The sequence below is a fragment of the Leptonychotes weddellii genome, chromosome 6 (assembly GCF_054177405.1).
Source record: "Leptonychotes weddellii isolate Sample4059 chromosome 6, ASM5417740v2, whole genome shotgun sequence".
Classification (NCBI taxonomy): Eukaryota; Metazoa; Chordata; class Mammalia; order Carnivora; family Phocidae; genus Leptonychotes; species Leptonychotes weddellii.
The window spans coordinates 51,702,785-51,726,584 of record NC_138374.1 but is presented as its reverse complement, the minus strand read 5'-3'; the positions used below and the strand labels follow the sequence as shown (position 1 = coordinate 51,726,584).

The 23,800-nt window shown below is 37.1% G+C and overlaps 1 protein-coding gene and 1 non-coding gene across 7 annotated transcripts in view; both read left to right on the top strand.

Annotated features, from left to right (window-relative positions):
• CCAR1 (cell division cycle and apoptosis regulator 1) overlaps positions 1-23,800 on the top strand; it is a 59,125-nt gene that overhangs the window by 26,566 nt on the left and 8,759 nt on the right. For 4 of the 6 annotated variants that reach the window (XM_081824158.1, XM_031021952.2, XM_006728900.3 and 1 more), the window contains 11 exons: positions 2,289-2,418; positions 2,667-2,828; positions 5,415-5,640; positions 6,233-6,346; positions 6,932-7,098; positions 7,832-8,042; positions 8,861-8,944; positions 10,353-10,538; positions 17,244-17,435; positions 22,055-22,294; positions 22,686-22,797. In XM_081824158.1, coding sequence (XP_081680284.1) covers positions 2,289-2,418; positions 2,667-2,828; positions 5,415-5,640; positions 6,233-6,346; positions 6,932-7,098; positions 7,832-8,042; positions 8,861-8,944; positions 10,353-10,538; positions 17,244-17,435; positions 22,055-22,294; positions 22,686-22,797 — 1,824 coding nt within the window. The remainder of the gene's footprint in view (positions 1-2,288; positions 2,419-2,666; positions 2,829-5,414; positions 5,641-6,232; positions 6,347-6,931; positions 7,099-7,831; positions 8,043-8,860; positions 8,945-10,352; positions 10,539-17,243; positions 17,436-22,054; positions 22,295-22,685; positions 22,798-23,800) is intronic. The other 2 variants (XM_031021945.2, XM_031021955.2) reach the window with 2 other exon arrangements.
• On the top strand, positions 6,736-6,800 carry LOC115938400 (small nucleolar RNA SNORD98). The gene has a single exon (XR_004073526.1). It is a non-coding gene; the product is annotated as a small nucleolar RNA SNORD98 (small nucleolar RNA).

Genomic DNA, 23,800 nt, shown 5'->3' with positions numbered 1-23,800 from the left:
TCATGAAAATTTTCAAGCATACAAAAATGTTGAAAGAACAGTAAAGTGGGCGCCTGGGTGGCTCAGTTGGTTAAGCGACTGCCTTCAGCTCAGGTCATGATCCTGGAGTCCCGGGATCAAGTCCCGCATCGGGCTCCCTGCTCGGCAGGGAGTCTGCTTCTCCCTCTGGCCCTCCCCCTCTCATGCTCTCTCTCTCTCTCTCATTCTCGCTCTCAAATAAATAAATAAAATCTTAAAAAAAAAAAAAAAAAAAACAGTAAAGTGATCAGTTATATACTTACAACCTTGTAAAATTGTTAACATTTTATTATGTGTTTTGCCTGCTTACTTGTGTACAAATACATACAGTTTTTGCTTCTTCCTTTGAAGTAGTTAGCAGACACTGGGATGTTTCACCCCTATATACTGAAGCATGTCCTTTCTAAAAGAGACCATTTTTCTTTTCTTTCCTTTTCTTTTTTTTTTTTTAAGATTTCATTTATTTAGGGTGCCTGGGTGGCTCAGATGGTTGGGCGTCTGCCTTCGGCTCAGGGCATGATCCCAGGGTCTTGGGATCGAGTCCCACATTGGTTCCCTGCTCAGCAGGGAGCCTGCTTCTCCCTCTGCCTCTGTCTGTCTCTTATGAATAAATAAATAAAAATCTTTAAAAAAAAATTTGACAAAGAGAGACGGACAGTGAGAGAGGGGGACACAAGCAAGGGGAGTGGGAGAGGGAGAAGCAGACTTCCTGTGGAGCAGGGAGCCTGATGTAGGGCTCCATCCCAGGACCCTGGGATCATGACCTGAGCTGAAGGCAGACGCTCAATGACTGAGCCACTTAGGTGCCCCGAGACCATTTTTCTATATAACTACAATCTATTATCACATCTAAGAAAAAGCATTTAAGTATTCTCAGTATATTCAAATCTCCCCATTTGTCTCCCAGAGGTCTTTGAAGGTTGTGTTTTGTTTCCTAAACAAAAAGTCAGTCAGCTTTTATCCGTTGTGTTTGGTTATGTTATTTTAGTTTTTTTATTCTAGAATAGTTACCCACATTTTCTTTTCTTCAAATATTTATTTAAGAGAGAGTGCAGGGGTGGAGGGGGAGCCAGAGGGCAGAAGGAGAGGGAGAGAGAATCCCAAGGCAGACCTCCCCACTGGTGGAAAGCCCGAGGCAGGGCCCTATCCCTGGACCCTGGGATTATGACTAGAGCTGAAATCAAGAGTTGGACACTCAACTGACTGAGCAACCCAGGTGCCCCAGTTTCCCGCTTTTTCTTCTTCCTTTACAACATTGACTTTTTTAAGAAATTGGGCTAGTTGTCCTGTAGATTCTTTTGGAATGTTGTATAATGGATTTGCCTTTATTCCTTCTGACAGTTTTATCTTGTTTCTCTATCTGCCATATAAACTATGAACCTAGTAGATAAGTCTAAAGGCTTTGGTAAGGGGCGCCTGGGTGGCTTGGTCAGTTAAGCATCACTCTTCTGATTTAGGTTTCAGTTCATGATCTCAGGGTTGTTAGATTGAGTCCCCACGTCAGGCTCCTTGCTGGGTGTGGAGCCTGCTTAAGATTTTCTTTCTTCCTCTCCTTCTGCCCCCCCCACTCCACCGCCTGGCTCACTTGTGCTCTCTCTCTCTCTCTTTTTTAAGATTTTATTTATTTGCGTGAGAGAGATTGAGAGACAGAGAGCATGAGAGGGGGTAGGGTCAGAGGGAGAAGCAGACTCCCTGCTGAGCAGGGAGCCCGATGTGGGACTCGATCCCAGGACTCCAGGATCATGAACTGAGCCGAAGGCAGTAACTTAACCAACTGAGCCACCCAGGCGCCCTATGCTCTCTCTCTTAAAAAAAGAAAAAGAAAGGCTTTGGCCAGGACACCTTATAGGTGATGTTTTGTAATTTGTATTGCACATGTCAGATTCTTCCATTAATTGATGCTAAATTTCATAACTAGGTCAGAGTGGAGATCTCTCCATAATAAGGAGTTCTTTTTCTCTGTGGAACCTTTGGATGATAGTTTGGCACCCTGTGAATAACTTGTACAGCAGTCTTTGTACTCTCTGTGGATCAGAGATTTCAAACTATAGCCCTTTGATTTGGTCCATGGCCTGGTTTATATGGTGACTGAGCTATAAATGGCTTTTGCATTTTTAAATGATTACAAAAATATATACAAATATACAAGTGGTGTCTACTATTTGTTGGCCACGAAGCTTAAAACATCAGCCAGCTTTTTCTAGTTGTGAAACTTAACTGGGTAATGCTTTTATTTAAGTCAAAATATTTTTTGTGTGTGTCTTTTAAAGCTGGTTTATTGCAGCCTCCTGTTCGTATAGTTTCACAGCCACAACCAGCACGAAGATTAGATCCACCATCCAGATTTTCAGGAAGGAATGACAGAGGGGATCAAGTGCCTAACAGAAAAGATGACCGAAGGTATTTTTTTTTAAGTGTACTTTTTAAGTGTACTTTTGATGGTGGTGAAGGTGCACACTGTGAATGCATGTGATGCCACAAACTGTACATTTAAAAATTGTTAAATGGTGAGTTTGTGTTACACATACTGTACAACAGTTTTTAAGAAGTTGTTAAAATATATTAGGGAATCTTATATTATCTATTTTATTAAAAAACTGTTCAATAATGCCAGAAATATTAGTAATTTTAGAACATTTTGTTTTAAGTCGTGAAAGGGAGAGAGAACGACGTAGATCCAGAGAAAGATCTCCTCAGAGAAAACGTTCCCGGGAGAGATCTCCTCGAAGAGAGAGAGAACGATCACCTCGGAGAGTTCGACGTGTTGTTCCACGTTACACAGTTCAGTTTTCAAAATTTTCCTTAGATTGGTAAGTTCTTTTCCCCCCATTGTTTTATTGAATTACCAGTTTTATAATTTGTCTAATTTAGTAGAATGTTACAGAGATATTTTTCTTACAACTTTCATTCCTGACATTTACTTTATATAGGGCAGAAATGCAGTTTGAAGTAGGAGTGTATTTTCATATATTCATCAAATCATTAAAGATAGTTATTGAAAAAGAGCCACTTGTGATCAGCTTGTGTTTTTTTTTTTAATTTGTTTCTTAAAGTTAATCATTTAAGGTCCAGATTTATTGATAACTTTATTAAGTCCATGCGTAGTTCATTGTGCATGATGAAGTAATAGCACAGCAGTGGACCAGTTATTTCAAGTTAGCTGTGACGATGTGGCATCATAGCAACATAGACCTTCATATACACTCACAGATATATATATATGTATATAAACACATTTTTCAGCCTTTGGAGTCAGAGGTAATAGGCAAGTTGACAAGAATTTCTTAGTTTCACCTGCAAAATGGAAATTTTATCAACTAGTGGAATTACTAAGGTTAAATTGAGTTTGTGTATCTAAAGCACTTAATCCAGTCTGTGGCAGTTGTAGATACTCCATAATTAATGGTGGTGGTGGGATGTCATGGCCAGGTAGTAACTACAAAGTTGTAATTCATAAAAACGCAAATTGGTCAAATGACTGATTTAGTCTGAGGGAAAGGAGGAATTATCTAAAGGCCCTGGGATGGGACTGGCAATTGAATATAAGATAAATTAACAAATGGAGAAAACAAATTGACAATAAAATAAAAATGAATCATTAAAAGCAGTGTTTAAAGCTGTTTAGCATAGGAACAAATAACTGTGCGCTTCAGTCTCCTGAGGATGTATTACTGTGTTTCAACGAAGAAGAATAATATTGATAATACTGACCTGTTAGAAATTTAAATTTCTATATATTCAGTTCTAGGTTGAGTAAAACAGTGTAAACTTAAACTACTCAATGCCAAAAAAAATCTTTGTTGGGAACTTTGCTTAATTGTTAGATAGTTCATGTTCATTTAGTCATGTGGTCAAATGAGCAACTATTCTTAATTTATACTACTTTTCTTGTTACTCCTATTTACTTTTATCTAGATTGCATATATCAGAGAAACTTATTAGAACCAAAAACACTTCTCCAGTCCCAAATATATTAAATAGAGCAGCTCTGCTCTACTTTTGGGGAGAATTGTGATGAATAGGATATAAATTCAATAGCTATTTCTCTCCTTCCAGGTTAGACCTTCATAGTTTCATTTCATCACTTTGAAATAAATTCCTAGAACATCAGATCAACCCATTACAAATAAAAATCATTTGAAATTACTATACCTTTTCTCATCTATAGTTGTGGAAATCAAGACTGTTTTGTAGTAATGTGATTATAAGATACTGTACGCCAAGGCATGACTCATTTGTACATCCTTTGTTTTATTGTAGATTAAAATCCTACAGGGTAAAACACAACTTCAAAAATTCTAGAGATGGAAAACTAAGAAACTATTATACATACTGTCTATTTGAAACATTTCTTAAAAAACTCAAATAAGTATTTTTCAGATTTTCCTTATTTTGACAGCAGAATTTTATCCAAATAATGTATACTTATGTTAGCAACCATACCTGATGACAAGTTTGTCACTATATGTTTGTTATTTTTAGGCTTCAAATAAAAAGATAGCCCTACAAATATATTAGGTCATAATTTATACCTTGTCTTTGGTTGTCTTTCAAAAAGACAGTGAAAAGAAAAATAATAAAAAAAATAATGTAGTTATCTTTTCATCTTACAAATTGTTGTTTTCCACTTTTTGTTATGCTTTTAATAGAAATCCTTTGTTCTTTTACCAGATTGATTTACCTTTGAGTTCCTTTTCTTTAAAAGCTCTGCTTCTTAGGAAAAAGGAAAGCATCCTTTAAAACAATCAGTATTTAAAAGGCAAGAAACTTACCCTCTTTACGTAATAATCCATCAGGTATGGATCGTAATCATTAACAGAGAGAGGTATGGAGGTGTTAGATAATCAAAAAACATTTAGATTTAGCTTTCATGTGGATTTTTGTGCTTAATTTTGAATGTAAATATGCTTGATATAGGATCTTACTATAAAATGAAGATTTATGTTTTTTACATTATATGAACCTAATTGAGGAGTACGCATCATTTGGTATCAATCTTGTCCCTTCTTTGTATCCATTCTATATGAATTATAATTTTCTAAAAAATTCGTAGTTTCAGCTGAGGTAGAACTGCTTTTTGTTCATATCTTCTCTGGAGCTGGCATTGAAGTTATTTCAGAGGGTCTCTAACGTATTTCAAGCTACACAGAAAACGCAAAGAAATGAAGGTAACACTTAGGTACCAGTTATTTATTTAAAGCTCTAAGTAGACAAATTTGAAAGTGAGGTTTCATATGGCTCTTTGCAAATCTATAGCTCATTAATAATTGACTCTGACCATTCTCAGCTGGCTTTTAGCCATGTCAGCCTATATATTTAGATGTGGAATGGAGTGAATGTTCATATAATCTTTGATACTAAGGCTATTTATTCACTTACTTATGTCTGTTTTTCAGTCCTAGTTGTGACATGATGGAACTAAGGCGCCGTTATCAGAATTTATATATACCTAGTGACTTTTTTGATGCTCAGTTTACATGGGTGGATGCTTTCCCTTTGTCAAGACCATTTCAGCTGGGAAATTACTGCAATTTCTATGTAATGCACAGAGAAGTAGAGTCCTTAGAAAAAAATATGGCTATTCTTGATCCACCAGATGCTGACCATTTATACAGTGCAAAGGTTTGTATTCTGTGATATATAGCTAAAATTTCTGAGCAGTTATTCATATTAAGAGTGTATGTGGAATTAATCTCCTGGAAGTGGTTATGTTTAAGACCTGAATAGCTATTTTTTTTTTCCTTGTCTGCCTGATTCTGTTTTGGTTATTTAAGTAATTTAATTTAACCTCTTTGTCTTATCTCTTAAGCTGTAAAATTCATGGTTATTGTTTTAACATTTTGAAACTCATAAATGTGAAGATGAAGTTGATTTTATTGAATAGCTTTTTGGAATGTTCTGTGACTTCTGGTAGCCTCAGATAAAACGTAATGTTGGTGAATTCCCTATATGTTAGCCTTCAGGGTAACATTCAGTATATTGCTTATGGTCGGATAGTTTTTGGCTATTATAGAACATTGATCAAAAAGCATTTCTTGATAAGTTAAAATTCTATCATTATAAAGTATCTAATACCATTTCTGCTGTAGCATTTTACTTTCCATTTTTATAAAAAAATTTTGGATATCTAATATGTAAGGATAATTAGTAGTGCTTCTCATTTTTTTACATTACTTTAGACTTTTGACAGGATTGAATTATTTGACTATAATAGGTAATGCTGATGGCTAGTCCTAGTATGGAAGATTTGTATCATAAGTCATGTGCTCTTGCTGAAGACCCACAAGAACTTCGAGATGGATTTCAACATCCTGCTAGACTTGTTAAGGTAAAATGAAACACTTATTTTAACTTCAGGTATATATTTGCTTTGCTTAGTTCTAACTCTGTGTGTGTGTGTGTGTGTGTACATATGTATATAAAATACATATATATAATATATAAATTAAAAATACTACATTTTTAACTTATTAACAACTAATTTTTGTATTGTTAAGGCACTCAAAATTTAATGATGAAGATTTTCTTTCAGTGAAGATTATGGCTATATCTTATTTGTATGTCACTAGTTTAGCTGTCATTTTGGTATTTTATGCTCATAGGATAGTAAAATTTTAGTGGTATTGGATTTAGTATATTTTTGGATTCTTTTAAAGTGTGAATTATAGCTTGTTTCTTTAAAAAAATTCTTTATCTGAAGAAATATTTTAGAAGGATGAGTTATGATGTGTAAATCCTATTCCATTGCTGAAATGCAGTGTGGAACACGATGAACTGAACTCTTCCTTGACTGACAGATACCAGAGGTAGTAAAAATGATATTGGAAAGGTTTGTCCCTTTCCTTTTCAAGTATTTTATTTGTAATTTGACAAGTTGCATAACACATGTAAATGATTCTTTGTTTTGAATTAGTTTTTAGTGGGCATGAAAGGCAAGGATGAAGCCATGGCCATTGGAGGTCACTGGTCTCCTTCGTTGGATGGACCAGACCCAGAAAAAGACCCCTCTGTGTTGATTAAGACTGCTATTCGTTGTTGTAAGGCTCTGACAGGCATTGATCTAAGTGTATGCACGCAATGGTAAGTACCAATTCATTTCTTGATTAGAAATGTTTTTTCATAGTTTATATAGATGTTCTTATCTGTCAGCCTCCCCTCCCCCCTTATTTTAGCAACCTTGATCATGCAGGTAATCTCAAAGGAAAATCCCCATTTGTAGCAAAAGTTTATTTGGTGCCAAAAATGTTTGGGGGAAAAAGGATTTAAGAACTAATCAAAATAAACTGAACATTACTTAAATGTTTTGTTATGCTTTACTTCGGAAGTTGGATGTATGTTGAAAATATTTTTCATTTCATGCATAGCTGGAGAAGATCGTCAAGAGAGAACTTCATTTCATTATAATTCTTTTGTTATAAAATGATGTAGGTGCTGATTATTTTTGTTCAGCCATATTTTCTCTTGAGGCTTATTTGTCTTGTGTATTTTAGTGTATTTCTTGTGACTTAATTGAGAATATTCTTTTTTTAGCACATGAAATCTGAACAGCTATCCAGCTTCTTCAGGTATTCTCTAAAATATGGGTAGCTCTATAATCAAACTTGAAAATGTCTTGGGGAACATATTCTTTTAACCATAAAATATTGTACAAATGTACCAAAAGAGGAACTATGGCTTCTATAATTTTTTTTTCTTTAGACCAACCTCAAGTTCTTGCAGCAAAATTTCTTTACTTGATGTGCTACAAGTGAACTAGGGTCTTTAAAATGTATTTTAGAATTTTTTTTCCAACATGCTTCTTCCCTTGCAACAGGTACCGTTTTGCAGAGATTCGCTACCATCGCCCTGAGGAGACCCACAAGGGGCGTACAGTTCCAGCTCATGTGGAGACAGTGGTTTTATTTTTCCCGGATGTTTGGCATTGCCTTCCCACCCGCTCAGAGTGGGAAACCCTCTCCCGAGGATACAAGCAGCAGCTGGTCGAGAAGCTTCAGGGTGAACGCAAGGAGGCTGATGGAGAACAGGCACTGAACGCTAATCCCTTTTTCTATTTCCGCTTCTCACAGGCACAGGAACACAGGCACAAATGCACACCACACACTACATAACAAACACACATGGAGGAACATAACTGGTAACAGCGACTGGTAATCCAGCTTTCAGCAGTATAGTTGTATTTTCTTTTCTTTAAAAAAAAAAATCTGTCTAGTATGCTAACTTTAAGAGTGCTGAGACCTCAAAGGAAAATAAGTTGTGCTTAAATTGCACAGAATTTTGTTTTTATCATAGGTCTAGTTGCTGGAATCTGGGACCAGTTGTTGAGCAAGATTCAGTATTAAGCCATTTTAAACATTTTGCCATTTTCTAAAATTTAAAAAATTTTCTCTTTCACGGTCATCAGTTCTAGTCATGGATATTTGAAATTGGACAACCACAAGTCTGAGAGATTTGACATTTCAGGCTATGTGGCATCGTCTTTGGTACATTTGAAAGGTCTGACTAAATCAGTCTTAACTTTGGGTGGCTTGAAAATTGGGGCAAGATCACACACTGTGTGGTTAGTGGAGACCGGCAGTGTTTGTGCATCCCTGATATCCTTTGTGTTGTAATTTATCACCCTTTTGTGTTTCACAGATCTGGCTTTGATTGGCTGATGAGTGTCTTTGTGATCAGTTAAAAGTGGTAGAATGTATGTACGTGGACTTGCCTAAATAATAACTTTAGGAGAAGACAATCTGAAACATTTGTGACCTTGCACAGATCAGCAACAGACTTTTAAAAATAAATTACTTTTATTTTAAGGTTTCAGAATAGTAATTATGTTCTTAACTTTGTATATCAGGATGAAGAAGAGAAAGATGATGGTGAAGCTAAAGAAATTTCTACTCCGACCCATTGGTCTAAACTTGATCCAAAGACAATGAAGGTAACTGAAATTTGAAATCTCTGACAAGAATAGAGAATGAGATCCGTGTTTTATCATAAAAAACCACTAAAAATAAAGTCAACTGAATACATATTCTGTATTTATACGTGTGTGTATAATTATTAAATAAGGGTTGACTTCATAAATCAATGCAGCCTATATCTGTCGAGTGTAATATACAAGTGCATGTAGTGTGAGTAGCATAATTTTTTGATTGGGGAACTGAGCAAGAAGGCAGAATTTCTGCACTTAAGTAATTTAAATTCAAGGAAAAGGGAAGAAACAGGAAAAAGATTATCAAGATTACTTTAGTTTTTGAAATAATATTTAAAAAGTAGGTTGATACACATCTGAACTGGGAAAGAATAATTTAAAAGCCTCTTTTGAAAATCATTGGTTAAGCTGTACTAGTTTTTCTTTGGTCCCCAATGTCTTTGGACTGATTATCATTCTATACTTTTTCGTTTCTGGGCTTATAATGTGAATGTAGGTCCATAGAATTCTACGTGTGTACATTCTACATAGATCAGAAGATCACAAGCTTTTGCAGCCTGTTACTTTTAACACATAAAAGCTGACCTTTTGGTTAACTTTTGTCAGCAAAAAAACCATTTTCTTCCTTCTTATGAAACTGTAGTTTTTTAACCCACATTGCTTTTTTTTTTAGTAAGTGGAGAATGTATATCATAAGAAGATTAAGCCTGCATCCCAGGACTTTTTATCAAACTGATGGCTTTGCCATTAAGTTTCTTATTTTAAAACTTGTATTTCTTTTGGTTATAAATACAATGTGTGCTTATTTTAAAAACTGGTACATACATAGAAAAATAGAAGATAAAAGTTACTCAAGTCTATAACTCAAACACAACCACTGTTAAAATTTTAGTGTATTTTTTCCATTATTTTTTCTGTGTACAAGCTTTATGATTGGTTGGTTGGTTCTGATCATCTATAAAACATTGGCAGTCTCATTCTTTTCAATTAATATTGGTGTTTCCCATGTAATTATTTTTAAATGTTCTGTATTCCTCTCATCTAGTTGATGTGGTATTATCTTTTGTTGGATATTTAGATTCTTCACATTTTTGAGGAAGGAACTGTTACAAGAAATATGTAAAGGTTTTGTTTTGTTTTCCAGTGTGTTTAGAATATTTCTTTAGGGTGAACTGCCGTAAATTAGAATTTCTGTGTCAAAGAGCATTAATGGTTTTTAAAGCATCTTAAAACATGTTACAGATTATTTTCCAAAAATATTCTATCAGTTGCATTTTCACAAACATGTTCTGAGCTGTACAAGTGTATTTTTCACCAACATTTTAAAAAACCAGATGAAAGATAATTGCATAGTTTGTTCCCTATTTCAATATCCCATTTTCTTTTTCTGTGTTTTTATGCTCTGTATATTTAGGTAAATGATCTCCGAAAAGAATTGGAAAGTCGAGCTCTTAGTTCTAAAGGATTAAAATCCCAGTTAATAGCCCGGTTGACAAAACAGCTTAAAGTAGAAGAGCAAAAAGAAGAACAAAAGGAATTAGAGAAATCAGAAAAAGAAGAGGAAGAGGAGGATGATAGGAAATCTGAAGATGATAAAGAGGTATATACTATTAAATATAATATTGGTTTAGAGAGAGTTCTTGAAATATGTTTGTGTATACTTTTATTAAGATAAAACTATAGGGGCCCCTTCCCTCTGCTTGCTCACTCTCTCTCTAAAATAAATCTTTTTTTTTTAAGATATAACTACATAACTCTAAGATTCAACCAGTTTTGCAAGTTTGACAAATGCATATAGTTGTGCAACCACCACCACAATTAAGATATAAAACAGGTCTGCCACCCCCTAAAAATCCTCTGTATCCCTCTGTAAGCATTTTCCTCTCTCCATGTGTACCTTCTGCCTCCCAGACCAGCCTCTGGGAGCCATTGACCTGTTTCCTGTAGTTTTGCCAATTCCAGTATATCATGTAAATGGAACCATACAACCTGTTGAGTCTGACCTCTTCAACTCAGCATAATGCATTAGAGATTCACCCATTTTGTTGTATATATCACTAATTTTTTCCTTTTTTTTTTTTTTTTAAGCTTTTAGAGAGGGTGGGGAGGGGCAGTAACAGGCGAGGGGTAAAGGGAGAGAGAATTCCAATCAGACTCCGTGCTGAGCTCAGAGCCTGTCTTAGGGCCCCTATCCCATGACCCTGAGACTATGACCTGAGGAGAAATCAAGAGTTGGATGCCCAGTCGACTGAGCCAGCCAGGTGCCCACTAATTTGTTCCTTTTTATTCCTTAATAACATTTCATAGTATCAATGTATCAGTTTATTAGTTTTCCACTTGAGAGACACTTGAGTTGTTTCCAAGTCATGTATTTTTAATCTTCCCCTTTAAAAAGGAATAATTATTCATGTGTTTGGGGTGCCTGGCTGGCTCAGTCATTAGAGCATGTGACTCTTGATCTTGGGGTCATGGGTTCAAGCCCAACATTGGGCATAGAGTTTACTTAAAAAAATTACTCCTATATCTTAGATATAGAAAATGAGATAAAATTTAATTGACCGAGCCATTAAGTTCAGAGATTGAGTTCTAGTGAAGTGCTTATTCCAGAATTTTGCTGCTTCTACAGCTATGTGTTTGATTGCACTTCAGTCCTTAAGACTCTGAGACTATAGACTTATGCCCTTAAAATAATTCCTGCTTGCATAAGCCTGTCATTTGTTTTCTGAATTTGAAATACAGGAATATAAGAAGCATGTTAGAATACCAGTAATTGGAGAAACCAACAGTATGTGTTTCCTAATGTGATGCATTGTGGAGTGTACATCATTATTTATGAAGTATTCTTGCCAAAAGTGTTTTACCTTAATCTAATTATGAGGGAACAATCAGATAAATTTAGAATGTGAGAACTTCTGCAGAGCAGCTTGTCTGAATTTTTCAAAAAAAGGTCTATATAATGAGAGACTAAAGAAGAAAAATGATAAATAGTAAAAGAGTTTAGCGAGGCGTGACAACTGAATGCGCTGAGTGTGAAACTTGACAGGTCCTGAATAGGGGGGGAAAAAAAAGCCATAAAGAGTAGTTTGGGAATAACTGGAGATATTTGATTATGGATGTGATATTAGATAATATTGAAGCAGTGTTAAATTTCTTGGATGTGATGTTTTTGTGATCATGTAGAATTGCCTTGTTATTCCGAGGTGCATTGATGTGTGATTTCTTATTCAGTAGATTATAAATATTTACCTTGATAGTGAAATTGTCTCACTTGGCCAGTGGGAGCCCTTTATTTTATCCAGTTTTCAAGATACTGAATTGGTTCCCTATCATCTTCTGATGGTTACCTGTTTGGTTTTTGTGTGTTTAAAGATTTTTATTTATTTATTTATTTGACAGAGAGAGACACAGCGAGAGAGGGAACACAAGCAGGGGGAGTGGGAGAGGGAGAAGCAGACTCCCCACTGAACAGGGAGCCCGATGCGGGGCTTAATCCCAGGACCCTGAGACCATGACCTGAGCCGAAGGCAGACGCTTAACGACTGAGCCACCATGGCACCCCTACCTGTTTGTTTTTAAACGTTATTGTTGGGGTGCCTGGGTGGCTCAGTTGGGTGAGTTTCTTCCTTTAGCTCAGGTCATAATCCCAAGGTTTTAGGATTGAGCCCTGCATCGGTTTCCTTGCTCAGCGAGGAGCCTGCTTCTCTTTTTCCCTCCGCCCCTCCCCCTGCTTGTGCTTTCTTTCTGAAATAAATAAAATCTTTTAAAAAAAATAAACATCATTATGAATTTATAGATTTATTTTTTTAAGATTTTTTTATTAGCACAAACAGGGAGAGTGGCAGGGGGAGAAGGAGAAGCAGACTCCCCACTGAGCAGGGACCCTGATGTAGGTCTTTGATCCCAAAACCCTGGGATCATGAGCTGAGCTAAAGGCAAGATGCTCAACCGACTGAGCCACCCAGGCTCCCTGAATTTGTAGATTTAAACACATTTTATGGGTTTCAGTTCGTTGTAATTCTTATCCTTATTGAAGCTCAAATTGTCTTTTTTTGTCCAGTGAGTAGGAATATATATATAGATACACAACACTAATGTAGAACTAATAGTATACCACTAATGTTATTGCTGAAATCTGTTTAAAATTATTTTTGTATTTTTTTTTTTTTTTTTTAATTATTTGAGAGAGAGTGAGTACAAGTGGGCAGAGGGTCAGAGGAAGAGGGAGAAACAACTCACTGCTGAGCAGGGAGCCCGGTGAGGGACTCGATCCCAGAACTCTGGTATCGTGACCTGAGCCGAAGGCAGACACTTAACTGACTGAGCCACCCAGGCGCCCCTATTTTTGCATTTCCTATTGTCATTTTCTCCCCATTGTTTTTATGTTGTACTATAAGTACATCATTCTAACGTGTAGCATTACATATCGTACTCTTTTAATTCTCATTTAGTCTTTGTCCTACAATTACCGTATCTAATGCTCACCAATAGTCCTTTTGTCATTGTCTCTGAAGCTCATCTCTAGGAGATTCCTCAGAGCTCATGTATGTTCGTAACAGTTTGACTCTACTCTCCTTAAAAGTCAGTTTTGCCACTTTTTGCCTGCCAATACTTGGTGTAAAAAAGAATCCTTCATCCCCACTATATACAACTTTGGGTGTTATTACCAAAGGCACTATAATTGAGGTGAATGTGAGTGAGTTGGGCCTTGTGACACAAGGAGGCAAAGTTATTTGGGGCAAATATGCCCAGGTTACCAACAACCCTGAAAATGATGGATGCATAAATGCAGTCTTGCTGGTTTGACAGCAGTTTCAGAGAAGTAATTCCTTATAATTACTGAAGAGTACACACCAATCAGGAGGACCACCATTACTGTGGTGGTTCTGAATACTACCAAACAGTCTTATGTATCTGCAGTCATCAAGAGAAGTATTTATTCTATTGTGAAAAACATTAAAATAGACATTTATTAAAATAAAAAAAAGTCAGTTTTGCTAAATATAAAGTCTTTGATTCACATTTTTATTTCTTTAAATATCTTAAATATATGCTACTCTTTTTTCTTTTTAAGATATTTATTTATTTATTTATTTATTTATTTATTTATTTATTTTAGAGAGAGCAAAATGAGCAGTGGGGGAGAGCTGGGGAGGGGGAAGGGAAGGGAACCTCAAGTACACTCTGTGCTGAGCCTGGAGCATGATGTGGGGCTCAATCTCACGACCCTGAAGATCATGATCTGAGTCAAAACCAGGAGATGGACACTTAACTGGGTGAGCCACCCAGGCGTCCCTATGTTACTGTTTTTTTGTTTGTTTTAAGATTTTTATTTATTATTTGACAGAGAGAGACAGAGAGGGAACTATACTAGATACCTAATGAAGTGGAATCATACAGTATCTGCTCTTTTGTGTCTGGCTTCTCTCACTTAGCATAATGTTTTCAGAGTTCATCCATGTCATAGCATGGATCAGAACTTCATTTCTTTCTTTTTTGTTAAGATTTTATTTATTTGACAGAGACAGCGAGAGAGGGAACACAAGCAGGGGGAGGGGGAGAGGGAGAAGCAGGCTCCCCACTGAGCAGGGAGCCCGATGCGGGGCTTGATCCCAGGACCCTGGGATCATGACCTGAGCCGAAGGCAGACGCTTAACGACTGAGCCACCCAGACGCCCCAGAACTTCATTTCTTTATAAGGCTGAATAATATTCCATTGCATGTATATACTGCATTTTGTTTATCCCTTCATCTGTTAATGGACACTTGAGTTGTTTTCACCTTTTGGTATTGTGAATAAAACTGCTATCTACAAGCATGTTTTCAGGGCGCCTGGGTGGCCCTTGTATTCTATCACCTCATTTTCAGTTTTAAAATTCTTACTATATTGTCCTGGGGCTCCTGGGTGGTTCAGTCATTTAAGTGTCTGCCTTCAGCTCAGATCACGAACCTGGAGTCCTGGGAATGAGCCCCGCATCGGACTCCCTGCTCAGCGGAGACCCTGCTTCTCCCTTTGCCCCTCACCCCGCTCGTGCTCTCTCTCTCTCTCGCTCTCTCAAGTAAATAAAATCTGTTTTATTTTATTTATTTTATTTTTTAATTTTTTTTTTTAAAGATTTTATTTCTTTATTTGAGAGAGAGAGAATGAGAGACAGAGAGCATGAGAGGGAGGAGGGTCAGAGGGAGAAGCAGACTCCCTGCCGAGCAGGGAGCCCGATGCGGGACTCGATCCTGGGACCCCAGGATCATGACCTGAGCCGAAGGCAGTCGCTTAACCAACTGAGCCACCCAGGCGCCCAATAAAATCTTTTTAAAAAAAAATAAAATTATTTCTGTTGTCGTTTCATATCTTGTAAGATTTTCTTAATCTCTTAGTACGCTTTAAAATAGTTAAGATTTTTATCTGTCTATGCCTGTTTTTCTGGCCCACTTTCATTGTCTGTAGGGATGTAATTCTCCTTGTTCTCTTTTAAATAGTAACTTTCTATAGGACTTGACCTCAATACTTTCTTTTGCTCATTTTTATGTGAATTTAGTTTGCCTAACATTTTATTAGAAGAGGTTGCTTAAGGGGTGCCTGGGTGGGTCAGTCAGATAAGTGACCGACTCTTGGTTTCGTCTCAGGTCGTGTGATCTTAGGGTCTTGAGATTGAGCCCATGTTGGGCTCCGTGCTCAGTGGGGAGCCTGTGCATGCACGGCGCTCTCTCTCTCTCAAATCTTTAATAAAAAGATAGCTTTTTCCTGACTTCATAAAGATTTATATATTATGTTGTTTTCTTACTCTGTTTAAAACTGTAGTGGTTTGCGGGTGCCTGGGAGGCTCAGTCAGTTAAGTGTCAGCCTTTGGCTCAGGTCATGATCCCAGGGTCCTGGGATTGAGTCTCGCATTGGGCTCCCTGCTCAGTCAGGAGTGTGCTTCTCCCTCTGCGCCCTCCTCTGTTCGTGCCCTCTCCCTCTCTCTCTCACAAAAATAAATAAATAAAATCTTTTTTTTTTTTTTTTAAAGATTTTATTTATTTATTTGACAGAGAGAGAGATAGCGAGAGCAGGAACACAAGCAGGGGGAGTGGGAGAGGGAGAAGCAGGCTTCCTGCCGAGCAGGGAGCCCGATGTGGGACTCGATCCCAGGATCCTGGGATCATGACCCGAGCCGTAGGCAGACGCTTAACGACTGAGCCACCCAGGCGCCCATAAATAAAATCTTAAAAAAAAAACAACTATGGTTATTTGCTTTCTAAGATTTTGATCTCTGTTGCCCTTCCATCACTGTTTATTGGGTTGGGACCTTTTCCTCCCATGTCTGTGTTGTTGCTATTGATTCTGCTTTCAGAAATTTCTTCACAGGGTGAGAGACCCTGTGCTAGAAAGATGCCCTGGTAAATCAGCTTTGCAAGTTCGTAGGACTAGAATATTCTAGGCCCTTTTAGATCTTAACACAGGCTCCTTGTACTCACTATTGTTGGGAGTAAAATGTTGCCTAGTTTCAGCTGCTGTTATGAAATTGAACTCACTTTCCAGTGAACGCCTTTTGACCCTTTTGTGGTTTTCCTGTTCTTAGAGCCATCAGACAACCCCATTGTTTCCTTCTGCTTTCCCTCTGCACGGATGCCAGTAACATATAGGTCTTCTGGCTCTTGTGGCTTTTTCCCACTCATTTGTGTATTGGGGTTTTTGGGAATACCTTTTCACCTTGTTTTGTTCTGAATGTACATGAATGTTGGATGTTGGTTTTGGTATCTAGATTATTCCCCCTCTTTTTTTTTTTAAGATTCTTTTTTTAATTTTTTATTTATATGACAGAGAGAGAGACAGCCAGAGAGGGAACACAAGCAGGGGGAGCAGGGGAGGGAGAAGCAGGCTTCCCGCAGAGCGGGGAGCCTGATGTGGGGCTTGATCCCAGGACCCTGGGATCATGACCTGAGCGGAGGCAGATGCTTAACGACCGAGCCACCCAGGCACCCCTAGATTATTCCCTTTTTATATGGGGATTCTGGAAGATCCAGAAACTATGCTACTGTCAACTATTTTCCAGAATCCCTGGTTTATATAATGTTAACATAGGTATTTTTTTTTTCTCTTTAGAAGTTAGTTTCTTGTGCTGGGAAACTCAGAAGAGAAAAGTAGGAGCCATGGAAGCTGCTGTCTTCTTTACTAAATTTGAACTTTCTTCCCAGCCCTTATGATTGGCATAATCACCATAAGGAGTCATGGGAATTTTGCCCTTTTTCTTTACATGGTGTGCATTTGATACATACATACATATTGTACATGGAGGTTTAACCATTACTTAAAATTTCAAATATGTAGGAAGAAGAAAGAAAACGTCAAGAGGAAATGGAACGCCAGCGTCGGGAAAGAAGATACATTTTGCCTGATGAACCAGCCATCATTGTACATCCAAACTGGGCTGCAAAAAGTGGAAAGTTTGATTGTAGCATTATGTCTTTGAGTGTACTTTTAGACTACAGATTAGAGGATAATAAAGAACATTCATTTGAGGTAATATTTTAAGTTTGAATTGGGATCTAAATAAGGTATACACATTTTGATTGGTTAATATATTTCTTAAATTTCTTTGATGGCCTTTTTCATGGATTCTGTTTTTTTGTTTTTGTTTTTTTCTTTCAATTTATTTTGGGGGCGTTGAACACCAGCTGATTTTTCCTACAGGATTCACTTTTGGTGATTGCATTCCTGTAGTATCATTTAAATGTTCCTCTGGCCTCTGTATTTCCTGTAAATTGATAGTTGGTTCTAAAGTCTTAATCAGGTTCTGATTTAATTATTATTTTTTAAAAAAATACTTCATAAGTAGTGGTATGTTTATCAGAATATCAGGAGACATATAATACATAATGTCTAATTACCTCTTGGGAATGAGGTAATGCTATATTTAGAATTAAAATAGCATTCAGTGGGATTTAAAATTATACTTGTGACTGACGGAAGTGTAAGATAAAAGATGTTTATTTTTCGGGTGCCTGGGTGGCTCAGTTGGTTAAGCGACTGCCTTCGGCTCAGGTCATGATCCTGGAGTCCCGGGATCGAGTCCCACATCAGGCTCCCTGCTCAGCAGGGAGTCTGCTTCTCCCTCTGACCCTCCTCCCTCTCATGCTCTCTGTCTCTCATTCTCTCTCTCTCAAATAAAGAAATAAAATCTTTAAAAAAAAAAAAAAAAGTTTATTTTTCAACATGAATCTATCTCTTACCATTACTATAGGGCAGATTTACAACATACAATTTATTTTTCAAAATAATTGAAGATTTTTATCCCTTAAGTGATTGCTTCATTCTTTAAATAAAATCAATTAAAATATTCCAAAATACTAATTTCATAATAGCTTATGAAAAATTACAATTTTTTTCAATTATTGTATCTTACCAACACATTTCACATTCTTGTTTGTATGTTTTGTTTTATAAATTATGTTGGAAAAGTCCGTCAGACTTACTTGACCCAAAAGGTCATTGTCCACAAGATGAAAATGAAATACTTAGACTAGAGACATTTACGAACAAATATAGAGGCTTACTGAGGCAGTTATAAAACACGATGTGCATGCTTACTGGTCCTGATAAAAGACAGGTTGCAAGTATTAAAATAATTATGATTTTTAGTACATTAATAATTCCAGTAAGCCTGTGTTTTTAAATATTATATACTAGGGCGCCTGGGTGGCTCAGTCGTTAAGCGTCTGCCTTCAGCTCAGGTCATGATCCCAGGGTCCTGGGATCGAGTCCCACATCGGGCTCCCTGCTCGGCGGGAAGGCTGCTTCTCCCTCTCCCATTCCCCCTGCTTGTGTTCCTGCTCTCGCTATGTCTCTCTGTCAAATAAATAAATAAAATCTTTTTAAAAATAAATAAATAAATAAATATTATATACTAGATGACTTTATTTTTATTACCAGTTACTTAATATAATTCTTAATAGTGCCTACCATCTAGTAGTAATTTGAATAAATAAATGAAAAAAATTAGTGTTTGGTATTACTGCTTATATAGTATATACCATGTATCTGACTGATGCCGTAGGAGGATCTCAAACTAATGCTACTCCAGTGGAAACAAAGCAATTTGTGAAACAGCCATTTGCTAGCAAAATGATCCCTTACCTTTTTCCTCCCCACCGAACATACCTCCTGGGTTAATTTCCTTTTAATCTATTTAGAATGCAAATGTCATTTTGGTACATGAATTTTTTTTTTTTTTTAAGATTTATTTATTTTAGGGAGAGAATGAGAGCACAAGTGGGAGGGGCAGAGAGAGAGAGAGGGAGAGAGAATCTAAAGCAGACTCTGCACTGAGCGCAGAGTCCAGTGCAGAGCTTGATCTCACGACCCTGAGATGATGACCTCCGCCGAAATCAAGAGTCGGACGCTTAACTGACTCAGCCACCCAGGCACCCCTTGTTACATGAATTTTTTTTTTTTTTTTTAGTTTTATTTATTTATTTGACAGAGAGAGACATAGCGAGACATGGAACACAAGCAGGGGGAGTGGGAGAGGGAGAAGCAGGCTCCCCGCCAAGCAGGGAGCCCGATGCGGGGCTCGACCCTAGGACCATAACCTGAGCTGAAGGCAGACGTTTTAACGACTGAGCCACCCAGGCGCCCCCAATTTTTAAAAAATATTCTGTAATTAAGAAAAACCATTTATCATAAAATTATAAATCTTTGGTTGATTTAATATTAATGCTAGATTTGTCTCTTTCAATGCTTTTACATGAAAAGATTTAAAAATTAATTCTGCTCTTCTGGGTTGTGCCTCGCTGCCTCCGTGGAAGAGTATGAAACTCTTGATCTCAGGGTTTTGGGTTCGAGCCCCACATTTGGTGTGGAAATTACTTAAATAAATAAACTTAAAAAAAAATAATTCTGGGGACGCCTGGGTCCCTTGGTTAAGCGTCTGCCTTTGGCTCAGGTCATGATCCCAGGGTCCTGGGATCTCCCTGCTCAGTGGGGAGTCTGCTTCTCCCTCTGCCTGCTGCTTCCCCTGCCTATGCGCGCTCTCTCTCTCTTCCTCTGCAAATAAATAATTCTTTAAAAAAAATTAATTCTGCTATTCTAGTTACTGTTCTGGACTTCTAATTTAACCCATTTAACTTACTGCTTTTTATTTCTAGGTAATGAAAAAGAGAAGACTCTTAGGAAAAGATAATGCCTCTTGTATTTATGCAAATGGAAATCTTATTTAGTTTCACAAATGGTTAAGAGGGGAGTTTTCAATATCTCTCTTTTTTTAAGAGAGAGGATCAGAGAGAATTTTTTTTTTTTTAAAGATTTTATTTATTTATTTGAGACAGAATGAGAGACAGAGAGCATGAGAGGGAGGAGGGTCAGAGGGAGAAGCAGACTCCCTGCCGAGCAGGGAGCCCGATGCGGGACTCGATCCTGGGACTCCAGGATCATGACCTGAGCCGAAGGCAGTCGCCCAACCAACTGAGCCACCCAGGCGCCCGGTCAGAGAGAATCTTAAGCAGGCTCTCTATGCCTAGTGCAGACTCTTGGGGCTCAATCTCACAACCCTGAGATCATGACCTGAGTCGAAATCAAGAGTCAGATACTTAACTGACTGAGCCACTCAGGCACTGTGAGTTTTCAACATCTGGATGGTCATTTTACTGATAATAAATTTCTGTTTTAAAATGTGTAAAGACTGGGCATGAGTTAAAGAAAAATAGATTATAAATTCAATTTTAATTTTAATATGTTATCCTTTATGATCAGGAAAATAGTCTGATTAAAGTGTTTTATCAAATATACTATGAACTCCTTGCCAGAGTTTACACATTTTAGAGTTGTGTTCAACCATTTCAAGTTCTGGACCCTTTTAATCTGTTGGAAACCATTAGCCTTAGAATTTTTTTTTAGAATGTTAGTTTTTAAATTTTTTTAACATTTAACATTTGAGAGAGAGTGTGAGTGGAAGGAAGGGCAGAGGGAGAGGGAAAATCTCAAGCACTGAGTGCAGAGCGCGATACAGTGCTTGAGATCATGACCTGAGCTGAAATTAAGAGTCAGACGCTTAACCAACTTAGCCACCCAGGCGCCCCAAGATTTTATTTTTAAGTAATTTCTACACCTGATGTGGGGCTCAGACTCACAACCCTGAGATCAAGAGTCACATGCTCTAGTGACTGAGCCAGCCAGACACCCCATACTTAGAAATATTTATGTAGAAAATTTAGTGTGTAATTTTAGGTTCTGGAGTATGTGATCATCCATGGATATTTGCATAGTAATAATGCATGCTCCTACTCACAAATCTGAGTTGGTGTCCCCTGCCTGAAATGCTTTTCTAGGGATCTATCTGGCCCCATTCACTTGTCACCTTCAGGTCACTTCTGATGTCACCTAATCAAAGAGATCTTCTCTGACTACACTGTACTTTCTTGTTACTCTGTGTGTTTATCCTCCCTTTTTTTTTTTTCCCTTAAAATTTGATGTTCTGGTTACCTTTTACTTTTCCCCATTAGATTATTAGCAAATTAGAGTTAGGATTTTTATCTGCTTCCTTCACTTCTGTATCCCTAATGCCTAGAATAGTCCATGGTACGTAGTAGGTATTTCAGAAAAACTTGTTGAATAAATTAAAAAATACATTTATCATGAAGATTAATTGCTGTGTAAAATAGAAATCCTTTTTTCCTACTCATTTTCAAATTCCAAATTTCATTTCAAAATTTGTCAAATTTTGTGTTATTTTTTCTAAAATTTGGCCAAAAGTATATTAAACGTAGTGTTTATATCTTCAGGAGAGTTTTTTTTGTTTTGTTTTGTTTTGTTTTCATTTGAGATACAGAGAGAGCAGAGGGAGGGGGAGAAGCAGACTCCCTGCTGGGCAGGGAGCCCGATGAGGGGCTCGATCCCGGGGCCCTAGGATCATGACCTGAGCCGAAGGCAAGATGCTTAACCATCTGAGCCACCCAGGCACCCCCAGGAGAGTTTTTGAGTCTTTTGAAGATCCTCAACATCATTGACATCAATTATTATAACTCTCTTGTTAGTGCATATTAATTGTTAGATGTGGCAAATCATTATTTGATAAATTATTATGCTGGGTTTATTCAATATTTCTATTAAAGGTGACTGGGTTACTGTTGTTATCTTTGTTATAGGTTTCACTGTTTGCAGAACTTTTCAATGAAATGCTTCAAAGAGATTTTGGTGTCAGAATATACAAATCATTACTATCTCTTCCTGAGAAAGAGGACAAGAAAGAAAAGGAAAAGAAAAGCAAAAAAGATGAGAGAAAAGATAAAAAAGAAGACAGAGATGAAGAAACTGATGAGCCAAAACCCAAACGGAGAAAATCAGGCGATGATAAGGATAAAAAAGAAGATAGAGATGAAAGGAAGGTCTGTAATTATTTCCATTACCAGCAACCTATTTAGAAGTTTTCCTTTAGTTTTCTAGAGTATAACAAATGATGAATTCATCAGAAGAGCAAAATGTAAAGGCTAAACTAAAAGATTTTAGTGTATTATTAGAAATGTAAGTCTTTGAATTAAGCCTATATAGACATCTAGAACTAATTTCTGGTAATTTTCTTTTTTTAAGGTATGCAGCATGACGGTATATTTACATGTATTGTGAATGGTAGTTTAATTTTAAAGTGTATTGTTAGGAAAATTTTATAATTTGATTCTATTTCAAGTAAATAATGAATTTAATGTTTTTTTTGTTTCAGTCATTTAACATTTGGTCAGATATCTTGCTTAATATAACTAACTGCATTTTAAATTACAGAAAGAAGATAAAAGAAAAGAGGATTCTAAAGATGATGATGAAACTGAAGAAGATAATAATCAAGATGAGTATGATCCAATGGAAGCAGAAGAAGCTGAGGATGAAGAAGATGGTATGATTCAAATGTACTTATTTCGCATTAGGATGAAAAATGCATTTTTTTTTTTTAAAGATTTTATTTATTTATTTGACAGACAACAGCGAGAGAGGGAACACAAGCAGTGGGAGTGGGAGAGGGAGAAGCAGGCTTCCCACTGAGCAGGGAGCCCGATGTGGGGCTCGATCCCAGGACCCTGGGATCATGACCTGAGCCGAAGGCAGACGCTTAACGACTGAGCCACCCAGGCGCCCTGAAAAATACATTTTTTGTTTGATCACTTTGTATAATAGCAGTCTATAATTTTAAAATTTTTTCTTTTCCAGAATAGAAATGGTAAAATATTCTTTAGTAAAAATCTGTATTGTTTTATTAATAGTTGAGAGGATATTTTTTAAGGTAGAACTTAGCGTTTTATTTAGATCTTCATTAAACTGTTGGAATTGAGAACCAGACATATTTAATAAACCTCCAAAAATAGATCCTGAAAGGCACTTTCTGCTTAAGGCAAGCGGTCGTAGGACAAGCATGTAAACAAGCTGGCTTTTCTGTACCCACACCCGCTATGTCAGCCTGCTCCATGGCCCCAGCATCACCTCTGCCCTCCCTTCTGTTAACACCAGCCAAACCCCCCTATGTCTAACCCAAGGGTTTTTTGTAGGACAACTTGGATTACCTGGGAATGCTGGAAACATGTTGTTAAAGGAATCATGGTGTTGAGAGGAAAAAAAAATTTTTTAAGCTGCATTCTGAGGTGATGGCTTCTCTGTACTTACGCCATACTGCAGAATACAATAAATAAGCAATTAGAAGATGTTCAGATATGAAGGGATTTTGTCCTCCCCATCCAAAGTCCTGCTCTCTAAAGGAAGCTGGTTTCTCTGTAGCTACACCAGCTGTTCAGAAAGCTCATTGGACCTGGTTTTGAAAGTAAAACCATTAAAAACCCTGGGAGGAATTACTTTGCAGTGTGGAGTACTTGGTCTTTCTTTTTTTTTTTGTTTTGTTTTGTTTTTAG